This window comes from Prionailurus bengalensis, chromosome D1 (genome assembly GCF_016509475.1).
Source record: "Prionailurus bengalensis isolate Pbe53 chromosome D1, Fcat_Pben_1.1_paternal_pri, whole genome shotgun sequence".
Taxonomy (NCBI): Eukaryota; Metazoa; Chordata; class Mammalia; order Carnivora; family Felidae; genus Prionailurus; species Prionailurus bengalensis.
This window is the reverse complement of record NC_057346.1, coordinates 49633449-49655751: the sequence shown is the minus strand read 5'-3', so window position 1 is coordinate 49655751 and position 22303 is coordinate 49633449. Positions and strand designations below refer to the sequence as shown.

At 38.5% G+C, this 22303-nt stretch overlaps 1 protein-coding gene across 5 annotated transcripts in view; it reads right to left on the bottom strand.

Annotated features, from left to right (window-relative positions):
- LOC122483275 (prolylcarboxypeptidase) overlaps positions 1 to 22303 on the bottom strand; it is a 77524-nt gene that overhangs the window by 25906 nt on the left and 29315 nt on the right. For 3 of the 5 annotated variants that reach the window (XM_043580103.1, XM_043580104.1, XM_043580102.1), the window contains exons 3-4: positions 7105 to 7245; positions 3769 to 3870 (exon numbers count right to left, since the gene is read on the bottom strand). In XM_043580103.1, the coding sequence (XP_043436038.1) occupies positions 3769 to 3870; positions 7105 to 7245 (243 nt within the window). Of the gene's footprint in view, positions 1 to 3768; positions 3871 to 7104; positions 7246 to 14606; positions 14613 to 19104; positions 19226 to 22303 lie in introns of those variants that run through there. The other 2 variants (XM_043580107.1, XM_043580106.1) reach the window with 2 other exon arrangements.

The window sequence follows — 22303 nt, the reverse complement described above, 5'->3', positions numbered from 1 at the left end:
ACTGAGACAGAGATAATTTGTCCTTATTTTATTGAAAAATACCTTTAAAAAAAAAAAAGAAAAATACCTTTTTAAACATTTGAGTGCTCATTATACTTTTTCCTGTGGTAGACCCAGTATATAATACATTATTAATATAATATATATTATAAGTGTATAATTTATAAAGTAGAATAATTTACTGATATTTCTGAAACAATGAGAAGTTCCCCTCACATTCTCTGCAGCCATATCTTAAGATTTCCCACTGAGTTAAAAAATGATCAACATTAGAAATGATAATATTATAGTTTAAAAAGGGCTTGGAGGCACCTGGGTGGCTCAGTCGGTTAAGCATCCGACTTTAGCTCAGGTCATGATCTCATGGTTCATGAGTTTGAGCCCTGCATCAGGCTCTGTGTGGACTGCTCTGAGCCTGGAGCCTGCTTCAGATTCCGTGTTCCCCTCTTTCTCTGCTTCTCCCCCTCTCGTGCTCTGTCTCTCAAAAATAAATAACATGTTAAAAAAATAAAAATAAAAATAAATAAAAAGCACCCAATCTGTTCAACTGCATATAAAAAAGGAAAGATTAAATACAAATTATTGAAATTTCAGGCTATTCAAGCTAAAGCTATCATTTCTTTCTTAAAGTGGAACATGTAATCAGAACATGTAATACTCTAAACTTCAAAAAAAAACCTTTTAAACTTAAAATTAAAAACTATACAGGCATACCTCAGAGATATTGCAGGTCTGGTTCCAGACCACTACAATAAAGTTAATATCTTTTTTTTTTTTTTTAATTTTTTTTTTCAACGTTTATTTATTTTTAAGACAGAGAGAGACAGCATGAACGGGGGAGGGGCAGAGAGAGAGGGAGACACAGAATCGGAAGCAGGCTCCAGGCTCCGAGCCATCAGCCCAGAGCCTGACGCGGGGCTCGAACTCACGGACCGCGAGATCGTGACCTGGCTGAAGTCGGACGCTTAACCGACTGCGCCACCCAGGCGCCCCAATAAAGTTAATATCTTAATAAAGCAAGTCCAATGACTATTTTGGCTTCCTAGTGCATATAAAAGTTATGTTTACACCATACTGTAGTCTATTAAGTGTGAATTAGTATTATTTCCAAAAAGATGTATACACTTTTTTTATTTAAAAAAAAATTTTTTTTTAATGTTTTTATTTATTTTTGAGACACAGAGAGACAGAGCATGAGCAGGGGAGGGGCAGAAAGAGAAGGAGACACAGAATCAGAAGCAGGCTCCAGGCTCTGAGCTGTCAGCCCAAAGCCCAATGCAGGGCTCGAACTCACAGACTACGAGATCATGACCTGAGCCAAAGTCGGACACCCAACCGACTGAGCCACCCAGGCGCCCCAAAAGATGTATACACTTTAATTTAAAAATATTTCATTGATAAAAAATGCTAACCATCATCTGAGCTTTCAGTGAGTTTTTTTGAGCTTTCATCTTTTTTACCAGTGGAGGGTCTTGCCTAAATGTTGATGGCTGTTGACCAGTCAGGGTGGTGATTGCTGAAGGATGGGTTGGCTTTGGCAATGTCTTAAAACAAAACAACAATAAAATTTGCCATATCAATTGACTCTTCCTTTCATGAATGATTTCTTTGTAGCATGTGATGCTGTTCAATAGAATTTTCCCCTCAGAATTTTTTTCAGAATTGGAGTCAATCTTCTCAAACCCTGTAGCTGCTTTAAAGTTTGTTTAATTTTCTACATTCATTGTTGACATTTCAGCAATATTCACAGTATTTTCACCAGCAGCAGTTTCCATCTCAAGAAACCAATTTCTTTGCTCATCCATAAGAAATAACTCCTCATCCATGAGAAACAACTCTTCATCCATTCAAGTTTTATCACAAGATTTCAGCAATTTAGCACATCTTCAAGGTCCACTTCTAATTCTGATTCTCTTATTTCCACGACATCTGCAGTTACCTCCTCCACTGAAGTCTTTCTTGAAACCCTCACAGTCATCCACAGGGTTGAAATCAGCTTCTTCCAAACTCCTGTTCATGTTGATATTTTGACCTCTTCCCATGAATCCTGAATATTCTTCATAGCATATAGAACGGTGAATCCTTTAGAAGGTTTTCAATTGACTTTGCCAAGATCCATCAGAGAGGAATCACTCTCTGTGGCAGCTATACCTTACAAAATGTTTTTTGTTTGTTTGTTTGTTTGTTTTCTCAGAGAGAGAATGAGCAGAGGAGAGGCACCAGAGGATCCAAAGCAGGCTCCCTGCTGACAGCAGAGAGCCCGATGTGGGGCTCAAACCCAAGAACTGCGAGATCATGACCTGAGCCAAAGTCAGATGCCTAACCAGCTAAGCCACCCAGGTGCCCCACAAATGTATTTCTTAAATAAGATTTGAAAATCAAAGTGACTCCTTGATCCATGAGTTGCAGAATGGATGTTGTGTTAGCAGAAATGAAAATAATATTCATCTCGTCGTACATCTCCATCAGAGGTCTTGGGTGACCAGATGCATCGTCAATGAACAATAATATTTTGAAAGGAACTTTTTTCTTCCCGAGCAGTAGGTCTCAACAGTGGTCTTAAAGTATTCAGTGAACCATGTTGTGAACAGATGTATAGTCATCCAGGCTCTGTTCTTTCATTTATAGAGCACACACAGAGTAGATTTAGCATAATTTTTTAGGGCCCTAGGATTTCCAGGATGGTAAATGTGCATTGGCTTTAATTTAAAGTTACCAGTTACATTAGCTCCTAACAAGAGAGTCAGGCTGTCCTGAAAACTTCAAGCCAGGCATTGACTTCTCTTTATGAAAGTCCTCAATGGCATCTTCTTTCAATAAAAAGCTGTTTTGTCTATATTGAAAATCTGTTGCTTATTGTAGCCACCTTCATGATTTATCTCAGCTAGATCTTCTGGATAACTTACTGTAGCTTCTACATCAGCACTTGCTGCTTCACCTCGTACTTTTATGTTATGGAGACAGCTTCTTTCCTTAAACCTCATGAACTCTGCTAGCTTCAGATTTTTCTTCTACAACTTCCTCACCTCTCTCAGCCTTTATCACATTGAAGAGAATTAGGGCCTTGCTCTGGATTAGGCTTTGGCTTGAGGGAATGTTGTGGCTGGTTTGATCTTCTACCCAGACCTCTCAAACTTTCTCCTTACCAGCAGTAAGACTGTTTCACTTTCTTGTCATTTGTATGCTCACTGGAAGAGCATTTTAATTTCCTTCAAGAACTTTTCCTTTGCATTCACAACCTGGTTAAATGTTTGTTACAAGAGGCCTAACTTCCAGCCTCTCTCAGCTTTCAACATGCCTTGCTCACTATACTTAATCATTTCTAGTTTTTTATTCAAAGTGAGAGACATACAACTCTTCTTTTCATTGGAACACTCAGAGGCCAGCTGGCCTCATTTCAACATTTTTATGTCTCAGGGAATAAGGAGGCCTGAGGAGAGAGACAGAGATGGGGGAATGGCCAGTTGGTGGGACAGTCACAACACACACATTATTTATCAATTAAGTTTGCCATCTTATGTGAGCATCTTCTAGATCACTGATTGCAGATCACCATAATAAATGTAATAATAATGAAAAAGTTTGACATATTACAATAATTACCATAATGCAACACAGAGAAACAAAGTAAGCAAATGCTGTTGGAAAAATGGCACTGATAGACTTGCCCAACACAGGGTTGCTACAAACCTTCAATTTGCAAATAACACATGATCTGTGAAGTCCAGTAAAGTGAAGTTCAATAAAACAAGGTATGCCTGTACCTACCTTGAATGAATTGTTACCAAAAGGTAGGGATTCTCCATAGTATCGATGTTCAGCAAACACCAACATAGCTTTCAGTTCCTCAGCCACATCCCACATGAACCCCTAGGGAGAATTTACAAATTCACAGGATAAAAATCATTTTTTATGTGAAACAGTCATTGAACCTTTTGCCAAGTCATATGAGATGAATGTTAAACCAGACCAAAAAGAGCTCTGAGAAGTTGCACAATTTATATTTGTTCTACAGATAAATAACTGTTGTTTCGTTGTTGCATGTTAATCTCATACTATAGTACAGTGAGATAATTAAAAATAAGCCCAAGTCACTCAACCACCAATCATTCCAACTCTCCTTATTCTGACACTGGAGCTGCATAATCAATATTTTGTCAAAAATAGTCTTCAAATTGCACTGTGTATAAAATAGTCTAGGAAAAACTGTAGATATCTAAGTTAGCTGGCTACCCATAAACATTTACAACATAAAAGAAAAAAGAAATACAAATAAGCATACTGGGCTCCCTTGGGTTTTATATTAATCTTATTTTCTCAAAAATAAGTAGTAGCTAACAATAGCTAATAATAATTGAGTACTTACAATGTGTCGGGCTGCTCTAAATACTCCATATATATTACTTCATTTGATTATCACAACAATCTAAGAGATAGGTACTTTTAGTAACCCCATTTTACAGACAAGGACACTGAGACACAGTAGTTTAAATATCCTGTAACAGTCACACGGTTAGAAAGCGGCAGAGCCAAGATTCAAGCACAGGCTAGCTTCACAGTACAATCATCAAATGCTTTGAGATCTTATTTCCATACTTAATGCTGGTCATTAATCAATCACTGAATTTTTTCTCTTACCTCAAGTGGTGCCCTCAGAATCCTTCTCAACAAAGCACTCTAGACAGCCAACATCAATCGATTAGATTTAAATTTAGCACAGATTAAAAACTATTTGTCATTCCTAGGGCACACTGCTGTTTTTTAATGAACTGCTGCTTCCTAACAAGGGCTAAGAACCTCTAAAAGTTTTTATTCATCTTGATCAATAAATGAACAATTTAAAGAGCTACATGCACGTGACGATGGAGAATTTAACCTGTTATCTGTGATGGTTTCAATAACCTTCACTTTCTCTCTTAACTCCTTGCCCATTTCCTGCCATTTATCTGCAGACCCTGTAACAACCAGCTCACGCATGCCCTCCTCTGCCTGCCCCATTTTGGCATTGCTGATCAGTCCTGCCTCTCAACATCACCGTGCTAGGTATAGATCTCTATTACTACGCTGAAATATTTGTTTGTATGTGTCTTACCCTACCAGACTATGAACTTCTTTTTTTTAAAGTTTATTTATTTATTTTGAGAGAGAGAAAGCACGAGCAGGGGAGGAGTAAAGAGAGAGGGAGAGAGAGAATCCCAAGCAGGCTCTGAGACACCAGCCTGGAGCCCGACTAGGGGCCTGACACAAGGCTTGAACTCACAAACCATGATATCATGACCTGAGCTGAAACCAAGAGCTCAACCCAGAGTCACCCAGGTGCCCTCAGACTGTGAGCTTCTTAAGGGTAAGGATCATCTATCAAAATAGCCAGGCCTCTGGGGAGCTGAACTCAGGCTTTCAAAGGAAGCAATTTAATTGAACATTGATTGTAGTCAGTAATTTTTACCTGCATCTATTTCAGGGTGTTTTTATTTTTCAGAAGAGGTCCATGTAATATATTAACAATTTAATAACACTCTGTGCCAGCACGGTCCTAAATTCCTAACTCTTATTTAGTCCTCACAGCAACTGTATGAACTAGATTATTATCACTACACCCATTTAACAGGTAAAAAAACCAAGGCACAGAATAAGAGACTGCCCAAAGTCACACAGCATAATGGCAAAACCAGAATTCAATCGTAACCAGTCTGTCACTCTTGACCATTCTGCTACAGTGTCTTAATAAATGAACATCCAGATTATGTGACAGTGCAACCAGGACATTTTAGTATAAAGGGAGCTGTCTAGGGCTGGGAAAGGGCCAGGACCCTTCTAAGGATATACATCTAGTCACTTCCCTGGAACTGTTCCTACACTGTGTAGCTCTTCCTTTCTGTCACTTCTAAGGTAAGCCTTAAATTATGCTGCCTGTCAGAGCAGTGGAGGCAAGAACATCTGCCTGTCTATAAGAAAGAGGAAAAAGAGCTGGGAAAAATAACTGGACATGAGAAGCTGCCCCATGGCTGTGGCATAAATGGGAAATCACACATGAGAAAGAGAAAAAGACAAAGCAGCCTCAGTTGTTTCACCGAATAACTAAGCAGGAATCTGATGGAAAATAAATCCTGATTTCACTTGTCACTGATGTAAGAGAAATAGACATCCTAGGATCTGAATTATTTGATTTCAACTAACATATTTAGACTCAACAGTCTTAAGGAAATATTGAAAAATGAGAAATGCAATAACATTATAATTGGGTCGATATCTTTGCTTTCAATTCAGTTTAGTTCAACAAACATTTACTAAGACCTCTTGAATACCAGGCACCGTGGCGGACATTGGCAATGGAGAAAATGTGACTCAGTCTTCAGTTTAAGGTAATTCACAGACTAGCTTTTTGGTAGAAAATTGACATTTTCTAGTCATAGCGCTAGAACATAAGAAAAGGAAAATATCTTCCTTTCAAGTGTCCTTCTAAAGTAAATTTTGTTAATGGATTTAAGTGTTATTATAAAAGACAATAGAATGTATGGTCAGGAAAGCAAGCTAACATCTATACTATTTTTTTACTCACAAATATAAGAAAAATAGTAGAACAGGAAAGCTAAACTAAAATATAGCTACAACTTTACCTCTGTCCATTTCTATTTGACAATCAAACTTGCATTTTGTTTTTCTTATTTGCACTGGCATTGTTTAGATTTTATTCATTCATTTAACAAATATTTATTGAGCACGTACTGTATGTCTAGCACAGTTCTTAGACTGAAAATCAATACTAAACAAAAAAACCAAAAATTCATGCCCTCATGTTTATATCCTGGAGACCATAATCAAAACAAACAAAAACCAAAAAAATCTATATGCAATAATATTCCTCTTCCCATGTCCCTCATATCCTTATTCACTCTAGAAATAAATTGGGATTAAAAAAAAAAATCTAAGATTCAATTGTCCAAAAATAGTATTTCACTCTTTTCATGAGTAATTCTTTAAACTCTAAAGAGCTTCTTGATTAAGTACAGTAATATTTGGTCATATATACCGCAAAACATTTTTTTCTAGTTTGTCATAATAAAAGGCAAAGTGAGCATAGGAATTTCACAAATTTGCACATACCGTATTATTGCAAAACCAGACAATGTCCCCTTCATTACCAGTGTAGAAAAGTATTGATCCATCATCTTTCTTCCAGTGTTCATCAGCTAGTAAGTACCGCTGTTTAAAAGTTTTATCTGTAGTAAATCCAAAATGATCAACCTATGACAAAAACAAAGCAGACAAATTTCAGAGGAAAGTAAATGAGATCAACAAAAAAGTAATTAAACTTATTGTTTCATTAAAACCGAACTAAGCTACAAAAATATTCACAAAACTTTTTAAACTTCATTTGATTTTAATTACAAGGGCACCTGGGTAGCTTAGTAGGTTAAACATCTGACTTTGGCTCATGTCATGATCTCGCAGTACATGAGTTCAAGCCCTGTGTCAGGCTCTGTGCAAACAGCTCGGAGCCTGCTTCAGATTCTGTGTCTCCCTCTCTCTCTGCCCCTCCCCTGTTCGTGCATTGTTTCTCTCAAAAATAAATAAATGTTAAAAAAAATTTTAATTGATTTTAATTGCAGTAGTAATATTAGCACTGTTATTTTGAAGTTACTTTCTTTATATTGTAAAATAAAACAATGTTAGGGGTGCCTGGCTTTCTCAGCTGGTAGACAGCATGTGACTCTTAATCCCAGGGTTGTGAGTTCAAGACCCACGCTGGGTGTGGAGCCTACCTAAACACAACAACAACAATAAAACAATGTTATTGGTACTCAAGATTCTCAGTGATAAGATAACAGAAAAGATAAAAGATAACAATTATAAAATCAAGGAGTTACTTAAAAACACAGTATGGTAAAACTGAAGTGGAAATAGGATATGAATTCATTAAATTTTTAAAATACAGATATCCTTTATGTTTTGAATTTTCATTATCCAAACTTTCAATATCAAAATTCATGGATTAAACAGACCACTGAAAAGGTCTATAAACACTGTCACCCCAGTAACAATTGACATTCCAAGAACTAGGATTTTGGTGTTTAATACCATTCCACACTAAAAGGAACTAGGGCTTGTCAGTGAAATGGCTGACTAACATTTTGGGACAAGGAAGCTAAATGATAAACCTATACATCTTGCTGTGCATGGAAGCAAGGAAGTGCTCAAAAATTAATGCAGCGATGTCTAACAGATATAGGAACCAACTACAAGGGACTATATTATTGGCTTGTTTTAACAAACTGAACATAAAACAAGTTGAACATATAAAGAATAATGATTGTAGCTGATTGAAGCATTCAATTCACAAAAATCTACTAGTTCAGATGGATATCAAAAAGGAAACAAATATATATGGTCATATGCCACCGTTTAAGGTATTTATTAAACCAACTCCTAATTTAGAAATTGGGAATACAAAAAAGAACTCAATATTTAACCTGAGTTTCCAATAGAATTGTGTTTCAAGGTACCAAATAGTCCCAGTTAATGAAAAAGACCTCTGTTTAATTAAATGTCAGCTAATGCAGAAGGAATGACAGAATTAGAAAAATGACAGTTTTGCAAACCCTTATGAAGTTACTGATTCAGGCAAGAATTACCACATGGTGTTAAAAACATTAGGAGAATAAATGACAGGGAAATGAAGATTCATCTTAGTGCCAGAGTAATATCACAGAGAGTGCTCTCTTGTCACCAGGGCAAAATGGAACTTTACAATGGAAGAATCAGGCTGCCATCACCTCAATCTAGTGATGAAAATTAGCATCACTAACAGTGGGGCAGGCATAGATTGATTATGCACCTCCTCACGTGGTACAACACAAAGCAAACTTCACCTATGATAAAAATCGTGCCCAAAATGTTCAACTTGTATCTTTTTCCACCCTTTAGATCTAATTTCTTATGGATCTAATTTCCTGTTTCCAGGAAATACACGGTGTAGAACAACAAGCGAAAGGCACTCTGAATAAGCAGTTGGACAAATCCAAACGTGCGATAAGACAATGGTAAGGCAATGTCATGATAAATAAATTAGATTAAACAAAATTTAAGGAACAAAATAACCAGATGCAATGCATGATTCCAGATTGTATCCTAGTTTGAACAAATGATACAAATGATAATTAGGACAAGTAGGTTAATGTGAATATGGACTAGGTATTAGAAGAATCTAATAACTTGTTAATTTTGTTAGGGGTGATCATATTGTGGCTGCATAAGTAAATGTTTTTACTTTTTACACCTGTATATTGAAGGATTTAGAGATAGAATGTCATGCTGTCTGCAATTTACTTGAAAATATTTCAACGCAAAAAAAGTAAGATGAATTTAAAGGAAGAAATTTTAATCTATGCTGAAAGAGACAAAATACACACTGAGACTTTAAAACGTGTATAAAACGTGTCAAAAATGATAAAAATGACATAATAATTTCAAGCTTAAAATGAACTTTAGGGGCGCCTGGGTGGCTCAGTCGGCTCAGGTCATGATCTCACGGTTCATGAATTCAAGCCCTGCATTGGGCTCTGTGCTGACAGCACAGCCTGGAGCCTGCTTCAGGTTCTGTGTATCTCTCTCTCTCTATTCTTCCCCCACTTGCACTCTCTCTTTCTCTCAAAAATAAACATTAAAAAAATGAACTTTAGGGGGTGCCTGAGTGGCTCAGTTGGTTGAGCTCCTGACTTAGGCTCAGGTCATGATCTCACAATTTGTGGCTTCGAGCCCCGCATCAGGCTCTGCGCTGACAGCTCAGAACCTGGAGCCTGCTTCAGATTCTGTGTCTCCCTCTCTCTCTGCCCCTCCCCTGCTTGCACTCTGTCTCTCTCTCTCTCTCTCTCTCTCTCTCTCTCTCTCAAAAATAAATAAAACTTTTTTAAAAAAGTTTTTTTTTAAGTGAACTTTAAATTTTGGGGATTTTTTTAACCTTTCACTTAATAAACTCACCATTTAAAATATAATTATCAAATCCTACAACATGGCAAGATTCATGCACAATCTTCCTGAATTTACAGTGTTATCCCACAGTACAGAGGCCCACTGAGCCTTTAGGATCATAGGGCCAGAGGCAACTGGGTAGCTCAGTGGGTTAAGCATTCGACTTTTGATTTGGGCTCAGGTCATGATCTCATGATTCATGAGTTCGAGCCCTATGGGCTCTGTGCTGACAGTGTGGAGCTGGCTCGGGATTCTCAATCTCTCCCTCTCTGCCCCTCCTCCATGCACATGTATTCTCTCTCTCTCTCTCTCTAAATTAATTAATTAATTAATTAACTTTAAAAAAAAAGGATCACGGAGATGAATTTCTCTAGTACTTGGGAGACACAGAAGTGAAAATGCTGCATCTGGTCTGAGGCAGACCCAGTGATCCAGAGCTGCTCCAGCCTGTCCAGCCTAAACCAGGCTCTGCAAGACTTCCGTAGGCCATTCTAAAACAGATGGAACTCCATAAACCAGCTCCATCTACACACACATACCTACTTCACATTCATACCAGAGGTCCCAAAAGGCAAGTTTCTCAAAACTGCACTAAGTTGCATACCTCCTGAGGTCCATGATCATTACTATATATAGTCCTAATACATAAGCTATTCTAATCTAAAGATGGCCTCCCTCAGGAAAATAAACAGTTTGTATAGAACAGGTTTATAATAATGATGTCCATGTGCTAAAAACCAGTAGCATTATATATGTTAATTCAACATATATAATCAATCACTCATTCAACCAGCATCTATTGAATGGCCAAGTTCTCGTTCTGGACCAAGAAGTAAGTTAAGCAATGGGATAAAGTGTTGGCTGAGCCACAATCCCTACATTTAATTTAAACTAGGGGCGCCTGGATGGCTCAGTCGGTTAAGTGTCCGACTTCGGCTCAGGTCATGAGCTCACAGCCTGTGGGTTCAAGCCCTGCATCGGGTTCTATGCTGACAGCACAGCCTGGAGCCTGCTTCAGATTCTGTGTCTCCCTCTCTCTCCCCCTCCTCCACTTGTCCTCTGTCTCTCTCTTTCTCTCAAAAATAAATAAACATTAAGAAAATTAAAGACAAATAAACTAATTCAACTATACCCACTCAGCCTAAAAATAAAAGAGAGCAAGAGAAACAGACAATGGAGGGAAGATAGACAAGTGATTCCACTTGCCTCCACTCAGTAAGTATAGCTCCTCCATGTGAGGTACCTACAAGTCAGCATCAGCATCACCTGGGAATCTGTTAAAAATGCAAATGCTCTGGCTAAATCCCAGAACTACTGAATCAGAAATTGTGGATGGTAGAACCCAGTAGTCTGTGTTTTAACAAGCCCTCCAAGTGATTCAGGTGTACAGCTGAAGTTTTAACAATGACTAAGTTAGCCTAAGCCACAAAATGGAACATGAATCTGCTATTCCTTCTCTTGATCTAGGTTTCAGAATACCTCTAATACCATAAACATCTCACCATTCTGAATGAGATTCTGGTGTTTAAAGATGTGCATTACCACCCAACATGGTCCCCAAATACAAGCCAACTTCATCATTTGAAGCTCAAAAGGAAAAGCCATCATCTGTTTCACCAAAAAAGAAAAGACTGGCTGTGCTGGACTTAAAGAAAGTAGGTACATGTCTCTCTAACAAGACACCTTACCATGGGATTCTCAAAGATTATTCTGCTTCTTGTAAAATGAGATATTGTTGTACCCTTAAAAAGTAGCCTGCAAAAAACCGTATTTCAATAATCCAGTCTAAAGGTTTGAAATTTGAAACCATGTAGAATTACAAGGGCCACAAAAACTTTAGGACCAGAGAAAGCCAACTTCCATGTGTGACCACTGTCTGGCCACTACTGCTGTGAGCAATTCATCCCTAACTATTTAGATTAGGAAGAGAAGGGAAGAACTCAGGTAGAGAAAGCAGGTTTGCAAATTAATAGACCTAAACTTGAATCTCTACTGTGAGGCCTCAGGCAAGTCACTTAACCTTTCTGAGCCCAGTATCTTCCTATATAAAATAAGGATAACACAATTTAAAGGACTGCTGGAGTGCCTGGGTAGCTCAGTCAGTTAAGTGTCCAACTTTGGCTTATGTCATAATCTCACGGTTCATGGATCCGAGCCTTTGTTTTGGGCACTGTGCTGACAGCTCAGAGCCTGGAGCCTGCTTCGAGTTCTGTGTCTCCCTCTCTCACTGTTCCTCCCCCCATTCACACTCTGTCTCCCTCTCAAATAAAGATTTAAAAAAAAGTTATTTTAGGGGCACCTGGGTGGCTCAGTCGGTTAAGTGCCCAACTTCACTCAGGTCATGATATTATGGTTCATGGGTTCGAGCCCCACATCAGGCTCTGTGCTAACAGCTCAGAGCCTGGAGCCTGCTTAGGATTCTGTGTCTCCCTCTCTCTACCCCTCACCGGCTCTCATTCTGTCTGTCTGTCTGTCTGTCTCTCTCTCTCTCTCTTAAAAATAAACATTAAAAAATTTAAAAACATAAAAATAAAATAAAATCAATTATTTTAATTAAAATAAATAAATAAAATAAAATAAAGGATTGCTGTGATGATTAGAGAAAGTGTACCTAAAGTACCAGGTATAGTTTCTAATGTATAATAAGTACTTAATAATTGTTAATTCTCCTCTCCATCCCATTTGGAAACCAATCCTAAGCATGGGGTACTTAGATGGGGTAAATAAGGGGGAGGGAAAGGATAAAGCTCTTCAGAAACAAAACAAAACAAAACAAAACAAAACAAAACTCTAAAGCTCTTCACTTAATTATAGGAAGTACCCTTGGAATGTTGAAATCTCCTATTTTTTTAGTGTTTCACCTAAATATTAAATAGCTAGAAACAGGCTATGAAATCCTGTTTGCAAAATATTAGTTTACACTTTTCTTGGCTTTTCCTAGCTTCAAGAATATCAACTTCAGGCTACAAAACTGTAGAATGTTTCCAATACCTAATGGCCCAGCACACTAGGGGCCGTGTGCCCTCTGCCGTTGAGAACTAGGATCCACATGCCACTTTCAGCTCTGCTCCTGAATAAAGAGATTTCATAAATCACAGCATGAAAGGGAACAAGGGCTTTAGAAATCATTTGATCTGTGTTCAATTGAAGAAACTGGGCTCAAAGAGGTCAAGTGACTTGATCAAGGTCACAAGTTGGAGGCAGAACTAGAGGTTTTAATTATTTTTGCAATTTGGTTTACTGAAATAACTAAAATAGATAATAGTGCTGTAAAAGCAACAAAGCATGAACTCAAAAAGCAAACACACCTCTAGTCACATACAGCAGTTCTTTCTAAAATGTGGTGCCAATAGTTTTCAAGAGATACTTCCCTCCACCTTGTAGATAAGAAAGAAATCCATAAGAATGTGTAGGCAAGAAGGAACAAAGAGAATATCCTTTAAGTAAGATTTATTGTGGCAAAAATAACTATTGGACTTTAAAACTGTTCAAAGAATAAAGTTCACATCCAGAAGAGCCTATTAGACATTATACCTGTCACCAACAATTTGGGTGGCAATTTGGGGATGCAGGGGAGAAAGGAAAGTAAATCACACAGAGCACCAACTACATCTCTGGCACCATGCTGGGGCTTTCTTTATACAGATCATATCACCATCTTCCCAGTGGAGCTCTAGGGGCACTTTCATTACACCAGTCTTACAAAAAGGTTGCCGACACTCAGAGAGGTCAGAATACTCGCACACGATAACATAACTAAAAAATAAAAATCAAATACAAGTTTTTCATGTGTTTTTATCCCCTACCCAATCCTACCTCTAAAGAAACCCAGTCTGATTTTTCGCTGTAACATACTACTGCAGAGAGAGCTGACTACCAATGTCAACCTTAAGCAGGAGACACTATACTAGCTTTCTGCAAATTTGTAAAATGAAGGACATATCCTCCAGCCATTTACTAATGGTTAAAGTGAAGAATATGTGGAATATTGGTCTTTTCACCAGCCTGACTCAAAAATTGTTACTATTACTGTTTTTAACCCATTTAATTAGTCACTAATAAAAAACAAAATCACAGAGATGCCTAGGTGGCTCAGTCAGTTAAGCATCAGACTCTTGATTTCAGCTCAGGTCATGATCTCATGATTGTGAGATCAAGCCTGGAGTCAGGCTCTGTGTGGAGCGTGAAGCCTGTTTGGGATTCTCTTTCTCCCTCTCCCTCTGCCTCTCTCTCTCTTTTTCAAAAAAATTAAAATAAAAAAATTTTTAAAATTACACTAACTCTTATACAATAGCCTTTCATTTTAGAAAACATAGTACACAGTTTTATTTATGCACCCAGATATATGATCATAGCTAATTGAAATTTTACTAAAGGTATGAGAAGTATACTCAGAGATATACAGGACAAAAAAAAAAATGGACTCATACCTCCAATAAACAAAAGTACCTTAAAAGAGGGCTCTCTGGTTTCCAATTCTAATCCAAAGATGCTAAAATGAAATAAGACCCCCTTTCTTCCACTTGATGTGTATGTCCTGTATTAATTTTGGAACCGTGCCATTATATTCTGTTAGAGTTCCTAAATAGAGGACATTGTTTCTAGGCAAGGTTGATCTCTCCTGAAGGGGTAGACACCTTCATGTTGGAAAGACACAGGTTTTCAAAGAAGGAACCAAAATCTGGAAGGTAAGGCTTAGGCAGGCCATGGGTCTGTACCCGAAGAAGGCTGGATATCTACAAGTGGAATCCTACTAAGTTAAGTTATCCCTCATACAGGAGGTAGCCCAAGCTAAAACAAGATCAATATTCCTTGAGGATATTGTGGTGATGACAAAGGAAATGGTCCAAGTCACTCCAAGAGGAAGGTGAGTCTAAGAGACAGGATTGTCCTTCCCTTCCCACAGGGATGTTCTCTTCATTGCCATCCTTTGCAGGTCTAGTTTCCATTTTAACAAGGAAAGTGGAAGTTTCCTCAGACATACTCTTCAAATGAAATCATCATTCTGTATAATAAGACACTGTTCTGCACACATCCTTCTGTGCATATTAACCAGGAGAGAGAATTGTATTCCCCCCCTTCCATACTTTTTTGGTAACCTACTCCTAATCTTAAAAAGGAAACAATTAGAAATAAATTATTTAAAGAGAAAATGACATGGGGAGAAGTATAGAAAAGGGGTGATATGGGAGAGTCCACTGTCGAAAAAAGTTAGACCATCCGGTCTCCTATATTCATAAATGGATAGTTAGAAAGGCAAGAACACAATAGCTACCACAGTGTACCTGTATAAGACAGATGCTTTAGTGACACCTGGGTGGCTCAGTCGGTTAAGCATCTGACTCTCAATTTTGGCTGAGGTAATGATCTTGCAGTTCATGAGATCAAGCCCCACATCAGGCTCTTCACCAAGAGTGCAGAGTCTGCTTGGGATTCTCTCTCTTCCTCTCTCTCTCTCTCTCTCTCTCTCTCTGTCCCTCCCCAGCTCATGCATCCCCTCCTCTCTCTCAAAATAAATATTTTTTTAAAAGACCGATACTTTAGGGCACCTGAATGGCTCAATTGGTTAAGTGTCTGACTTCAGATCATAAACTCATGGTTCATGAGTTTTAGTCCTGGATTGGGCTCTGTGCTGTCAGTGCAGAGCCCCCTTTGGATCCTCAGTCTATCTTTCTCTCTGCCACTCCCTGCATGTGTGCTCTCATTCTCTCTCTCTCTCTCTCAAAAATAAACATTAAAAAAAGATATTTCATAAATGTTTTAATGTTTGTTTTTGAGAGAGAGAGAGAGAGAGAGAGAGAGAGAGCAGGGGAGGGGCACAGAAAGAGGGAGACACAGAATCCAAAGCAAGTTCCAGGCTCTGAGCTGTCAGCACAGAGCTGGACGCAGGGCTCAAACTCATGAACTGTGAGATCATGACCTGAGCCAAATTAGGACACTTAACTGACTGAGCCACCCAGGGGCCCCACTTAAAAAATATATTTTTTTAATAAATAATCATTAAATGAATATAGTTCAATTCTTCTAATCAGTGGTTCCTCACATTTTTATGTATGAAGCCCTCTTGTTAATGTTAGAATTTTCATACATGCTCTATTTAATAGTCACTGCTTGAGAAAATATACAGGAGAAGCTAATATAAATTTAATACTGGTATAAATGAATACACAACAGCATCTAATTACATTTGAAAAAACAATATATGCTTGGCAAGAAAATGGATTCATGCACCCTCTCCAATAACTGCGCAGTGCTCAGTTACTCCCTTTTCCTCTGACCGAGTACTGTATGCCTCAAGGGGGAAACGCATTCTAAATTACCAAAATTCTACAAAAACAAAATACTCTCTGCTCTACTACTAACACAGAGGTGGAGATATCCTGCCCTTGAAACACCTAAAACATTACAGTAAATCAAGAAATAACATGTTTTTGAAAATATGCTCTACGTCACTCATCATCAGGGAAATACAAATCAAAACCACAATGAGATACCACCTCACACCAGTCAGGATGGCTAAAATTAACAACTCAGTCAAAAACAGATGTTGGCGAGGATGCGGAGAAAGAGGATCTCTTTTGCACTGCTGGTGGGAATGCAAGCTGGTGCAGCCACTCTGGAAAACAGTGTGGAGGTCCCTCAAAAAATTAAAAATAGAATTACCCTACATCCTAGCAATTGCACTACTAGGTATTTTTTTTTAATTTTTTTAATGTTTATTTATTTTTGAGAGAGAGCATGAGCATGAGCAAAGGAGGGCCAGAGAGAGAGGGAGACACAGAATCCAAAGCAGTCCCTAGGCTCCAAGCTGTCAGCACAGAGCCCAACACGGGGCTTGAACTCACGAACCACGAGATCATGACCTGAGCCAAAGTTGGATGCTTAACCGACTGAGCCACCCAGGCACCCCTGCACTACTAGATGTTTATCCAAAGGATACAGGAGTGCTGATTCAAAGGGCCACATGCATCCCAATGTTTATAGCAGCACTATTGACAAAAGCCAAAATATGGAAAGAGCTCCAATGTCCATCAGCTGACAAATGAATAAAGAAGATGTGGTACACACACACACACACACACACACACACACACACACTGGAATATTACTCAGAGATCAAAAAGAATGAAATCCTGCCATTTGCAACAACATGGATGGAACTAGAATGTATTATACTAAGCAAAATAAGTCACTGAGAAAAAGACAAATATCATATGATATCACTCATAGGAATTTAAGAAACAAAACAGATGAACACAAGGAAGGGAAGCAAAAATAATATAAAAACAGAGAGGGAGACAAACCATAAAAGACTCTTAAATATAGAGAACAAACTGAGGGTTGCTGGCGGGGTGTTGGGTGCAGGAATGGGCTAAATGAGCAATGGGCATTTAAGGAGAGCACAAGCCTGGGTGTTACATGGAAGTGCTGAATCACTAAATTCTATCCCTGAAATCATTATTACACTATATGTTAACTAACTTGGATTTAAATTTTATTATTAAAAAATAATTAAAAAAAATACTACTTACCTAAAAAGAACTCTAAGACTTTGGGGGGAAAAAAAAAAGAAACATGTTTTGTCAAAAAACAGTTAAGTGATGGATCAGACAACAATTCTGGCATTATCTGTTGACTAACTTTGTGCAAGCATCAGATGATCAATAATCACATGATCAACTCCCAATGGCTTTAGGAAGCTTTGTACCACTAGAGTTACCTGGCCACAGCTTAAGCTCTCAAATTAGAAAGTATTACTGTGATTACTAAATACATACATTTTAGTAAATATTACACAGTCAGAGGGCGCTGTTGTATAAGTAGTGGGAGAGCCTATTAAGTTTTATACACTAGATTCATAACATTTCAGATTAGATCTCAAGTCCAAACTCTTAAATGAGATATAGTGATGCCAATTATTTTAAAACTCTCTTTTTATTTTATTTTTTTTAATGTTTATTTTTGAGAGAGACAGAGCATAAGAGGGGGAGGGGCAGAGAGAGAGGCAGACACAGAATCCGAAGCAGGCTCCAGGCTCCAAGCTATCAGTGCAGAGCCCAACGTGGGGCTCGAACCCACGAACCATGAGATCATGAACTGAGACGAAGTCAGACGCTTAACTGACTGAGCCACTGAGGCACCCGAAATCTATCTTTTTAAAATAAAGATATAGTCACATAATTTAAATATGGCATTCATCATCTTTTTTAAAGTAAGGGTTCAAAAATTCATGCTTTTAAAAATCAGAATAGTGGTTACTCTTGTAGGGGGAAAGTGACTCTAAAAGAGAATAAGGGGATTCTAGAATTAGAATGGTGCGTTTTTCTATATGTGTAAGATAATCAACAAAATAGACTTGTAAACATTTAAGATTTCCTCCAAGATACATGTATATGTATATATGTTTATATTTCTATTCACTATAATCATATGGAAATTATACTGTACTAAATCACATCTGTATTAGATTTTCTTTCATTCAAAAATATGTACTGAAGGGCACCTGGGTAGCTCAGTTGGTTGAGCGCCCAACTCTTGATTTCAGCTCAGGTCAGGATCACAAGATCATGAGATCGAGTCCTGTGTCAGGCTCTATGCTGAGCAGGGAGCCTGCTTAGATTCTCTCTCCCTCTACCCCTTTCCACCACTTGTGCTTTCTCTCCCTCTATAAAATAAAAAATAAATATATGTATTGAGTACTCATTAAATGATAGGCATTAAGGAAAGAGAACTAAGATACAATTCCATCTGTCAAGTTTTGAATTTAACAAAAGTGGTGAACATGCTAATGAACAATCACAGGATGGTGTAGTTAAGTTCTACAAAGGGCTATGGGAGCTCACAAGAGGTAGTTACCATCCTGCCTGAGGCAATCATGCAAGGCTTTACCACAGAGGTAATATCCAAGCTTAACTCTGAAGAGTAACAAGATTTTTTCAGGTACAGAAGAAACAGAAGAGCATTTCAAGTAAAGCGAACAAGGTAAGCTGTGCAGAACAAGCCTACTCAAGAACTGTTGTTGTTTTATGGCAGGAGGTATACAGTTTATGAGGGGAAGAAATGAGAGATCAGATTATATTCATCAGGCTGCCTCCAGATATAGCAATGAAAATCTTCCTATAAAGAGAAACTTACCTGAAATCTGAGCTTGCATCTCTAAACCAACATTGAATGAAACTGGTTCATTGGAAACAGCCTTAATGAGGCAGAGACTTGTCTGGTTTGTCCACTAAATGTCCAGGGACTTGTATAATGTCTAGCACATAAAAGAACATCAGTGAATATACAGAGAATGAATGATTGCATGCATACATCCTAGCTCTGCTATTGGTGTAAAATTAGACCCAACGGGGCTTCAGAGAACAGCATGGTTCAAAGCAAAGAGAATGGAGATCAAAGTGCCCAAGAGTGAAGTTTGTGCAGGCTCATTTACTGCATGAGTCTACTTTTGGCTTTGGAAGAGTTGCAGAACACTGTAAGTGGCTGTGCCTTTTGACCCAAGCATAAAATCTAAAACCAATTCACAATAGTTTAGCCTTATCCAGGATGCTGAGGACACAGGAACTGCATGCCCTCTGCTGAGAGTACAAACAGGAAGATAAAGAAGTATGAAATTAATATAGACAATAGACCAGCATCTGGGTGTAGGGGCAGGGGGAAAACTAATAAGCATTCTTCTGAAGTATATAACCTAAAATATACCTGACCTTGTGACAGGGTTATAGTCACAATTTTTAGGACTGGAAAGAATTTAAAGGTGTGGTTCTCAGCCAGTGCACAGTTACCTAACCTGAATGACAGTTTCCTGTAAAATGTATATCATAACGGCTCATTCAGCAGCATACTGGTATTTGGTAAACCCAAATGTGCTACAAAATGTTGATCTGATCAATGTGTAAGATACACTTATTGAACAACAGAGTTTTATAAAGAAGGAAGAAACACAAAAGAGGTATCATGGTCAAGAGCACATGATTAGACAAAACAGTTGAAACTATATACAAGGAGGCATATCATGATGCAGGGGGAGTCTGAGGAGGCAAGACAGAATGCGGTCAACAGCACAGATGGAGGGATTTGACTTGGACAGGAGGAAGAACCTCTCCTTCACTGAGAAACAGATGGCTGCAGGAGGAGTTACATTTCTAGGTGGAAAGGGAAGAAACTGAAGGGGTTCTAGCTAAAATGCTTGTTACACAGCAACTTAGTTTCTTAATCAGTGAAGTAGGGGACAGGGCATAGTGTTTCAATGATTTGAAGATAGAGGTAAAAGTGTGACATGGAAGAAGGAACTGATGCTTAGGCCTCCTAAGGGTCCCTGAGGTGGAGGCTGAATTTGCAGACATAGATAGCAATCTGCCCAGTTGAAGGTTTGCTTCAGCAGAGATCCACAACCCAGGAGTAGGAGTAGAGACATTTAACAGCTATATAAAACTAGGATGGGAATTCCATAAAGAAGCTGACAGAAGGACAGGGGTAAAAAGACCGGAGATCATCCCTGATCTCTACACAAACATGAATACCTAGAACCACGAGGTCCTCTACACCACAGACAAATGCTATCGAAATCCACTTGCTGACTTGAAAGGGAATCTAAACTCTGTTATATTTATTCCATTTCATGGAGTAAAAAATCTTGACAGAACTCATATATGCAATATGTATTTCAATGATAATCTTATAAAAGTTATATAATGCTGTATATTACCAAACAGAGCTTTACATGTTAATATTCTCCTGCTTTGTTAAATATAATATGATGTATTACCATCATTTTTCTTCCTTTATACTCTAGTGTTCTTTAAAAAATTTTTTCTAATGTTTATTCATTTTTGAGAGACAGAGAGCGCAAACAGGGTTGGGGCAGAGAGAGAGGGAGACGCAGAATCCAAAGCAGGCTCCAGGCTCTGAGCTGTCAGCACAGAGCCTGAAGTGGGGCTCGAACCCACAAACCACCAGATCATGACCTGAGCCATAGTCAGACGCTTAATTGAGCCACCCAGGTGCCCCTATACTCTAGTGTTCTAAATGTTTCTGTACACACAAAATATTCTTCTGGTAGCACTCTTATAATCGTATACCATCCCAGAACTTCTGAGAGATGGAGGCTGGTATCTGCTATAGTGTAAAAAAATAAATATCCTAGCCCTACCCCTAAAAAGGCAAAACCAGGCTTTCCACATACAGGACCACAGGCCTGCGGTATAAGTAACACCATTCAATCTTCTGTACTTCCCCTCCTCTGAAGGGACGGTCCTCCTGCAGAGGGCTGTGATGACTTCTCAGATCTTCTCCAACAGAGCAACTCTGTTTCTTACCCATATGACACTTTCTGAAATGTTCATAACCCCATTCACATCCTAGTTCAATTATGTTCCTCTCATGCATGGCGTGCCCAGAATTGAGTAAAATGCATGAAATGCGGTCTAATGAAGTGCCTTCCTCACCACCGGCCAGAAACAAATAATTTGTGAGTATGTTCATAGATATTGCTCCACTGCTACAGCCTACTTTAAGTTAAGAGTTCAGGAAAGGTGTGTTGGGTTGAATAGGGTTTCCCTCAACCCCCCAAAATTCATATCCTTCCTGGAACCTCAGAATATGAATTTTTATGGAAATAGAGTCATTGTAGATGTAAATAGTTAAGATGAGGTCATACTGGAGCAAGATGACCCTTAATCTAATATACTAATGTTCTAATGAGAAGAGACACAGAGACAAAGACAGAGAGGAGAATGCCATGTAAAGTTACAGATGAATAAAAGAAAGACAACCATGTGACAACAGAGGGAGACAATGAAATTACACAGCTACAAGCCAAGGAACACCAAGGACTGCCAGCAACCAGCAGAAACTAGCAAAGGCATGAAACAGATTCTCCCTTTGGTCCCCCTAAACAAACCAATTCTGGCAACAACAGAATTGTTACAACAGCTCTAAGAAACTAACACAAACAGCTGTTTGTTACAACAGCTCTAAGAAACTAACACACAAGTATTCTCCACAGAGTGGCATTGAAGGTAAAGCCTAAAGGAGCCAGCCAGGGGAAGAATTCCAGAAAGAAGGAATGGAAAATATAAAGGCTCAGAGGCCAGAAAGGGCTTACTTAGCATGTTATAGAAACAGAAAGGTGTCACCATGGAGCATGGTGAATAAGGGGGAGAAGAATATGGGATGAGGCTTAGGGTAGGGAGTTTAAATTTAACATTAACGGCAATGGGAAGCCCTAAGAGCTTTTTTGTTTGTTTGTTTGTTTGTTGTTTTTGAGAGACGGGGGGGGGGGGGGGGGGGGGGAGAGCAAGCGCACAGAGAAGGGGCATTGAGAGAGACAGAG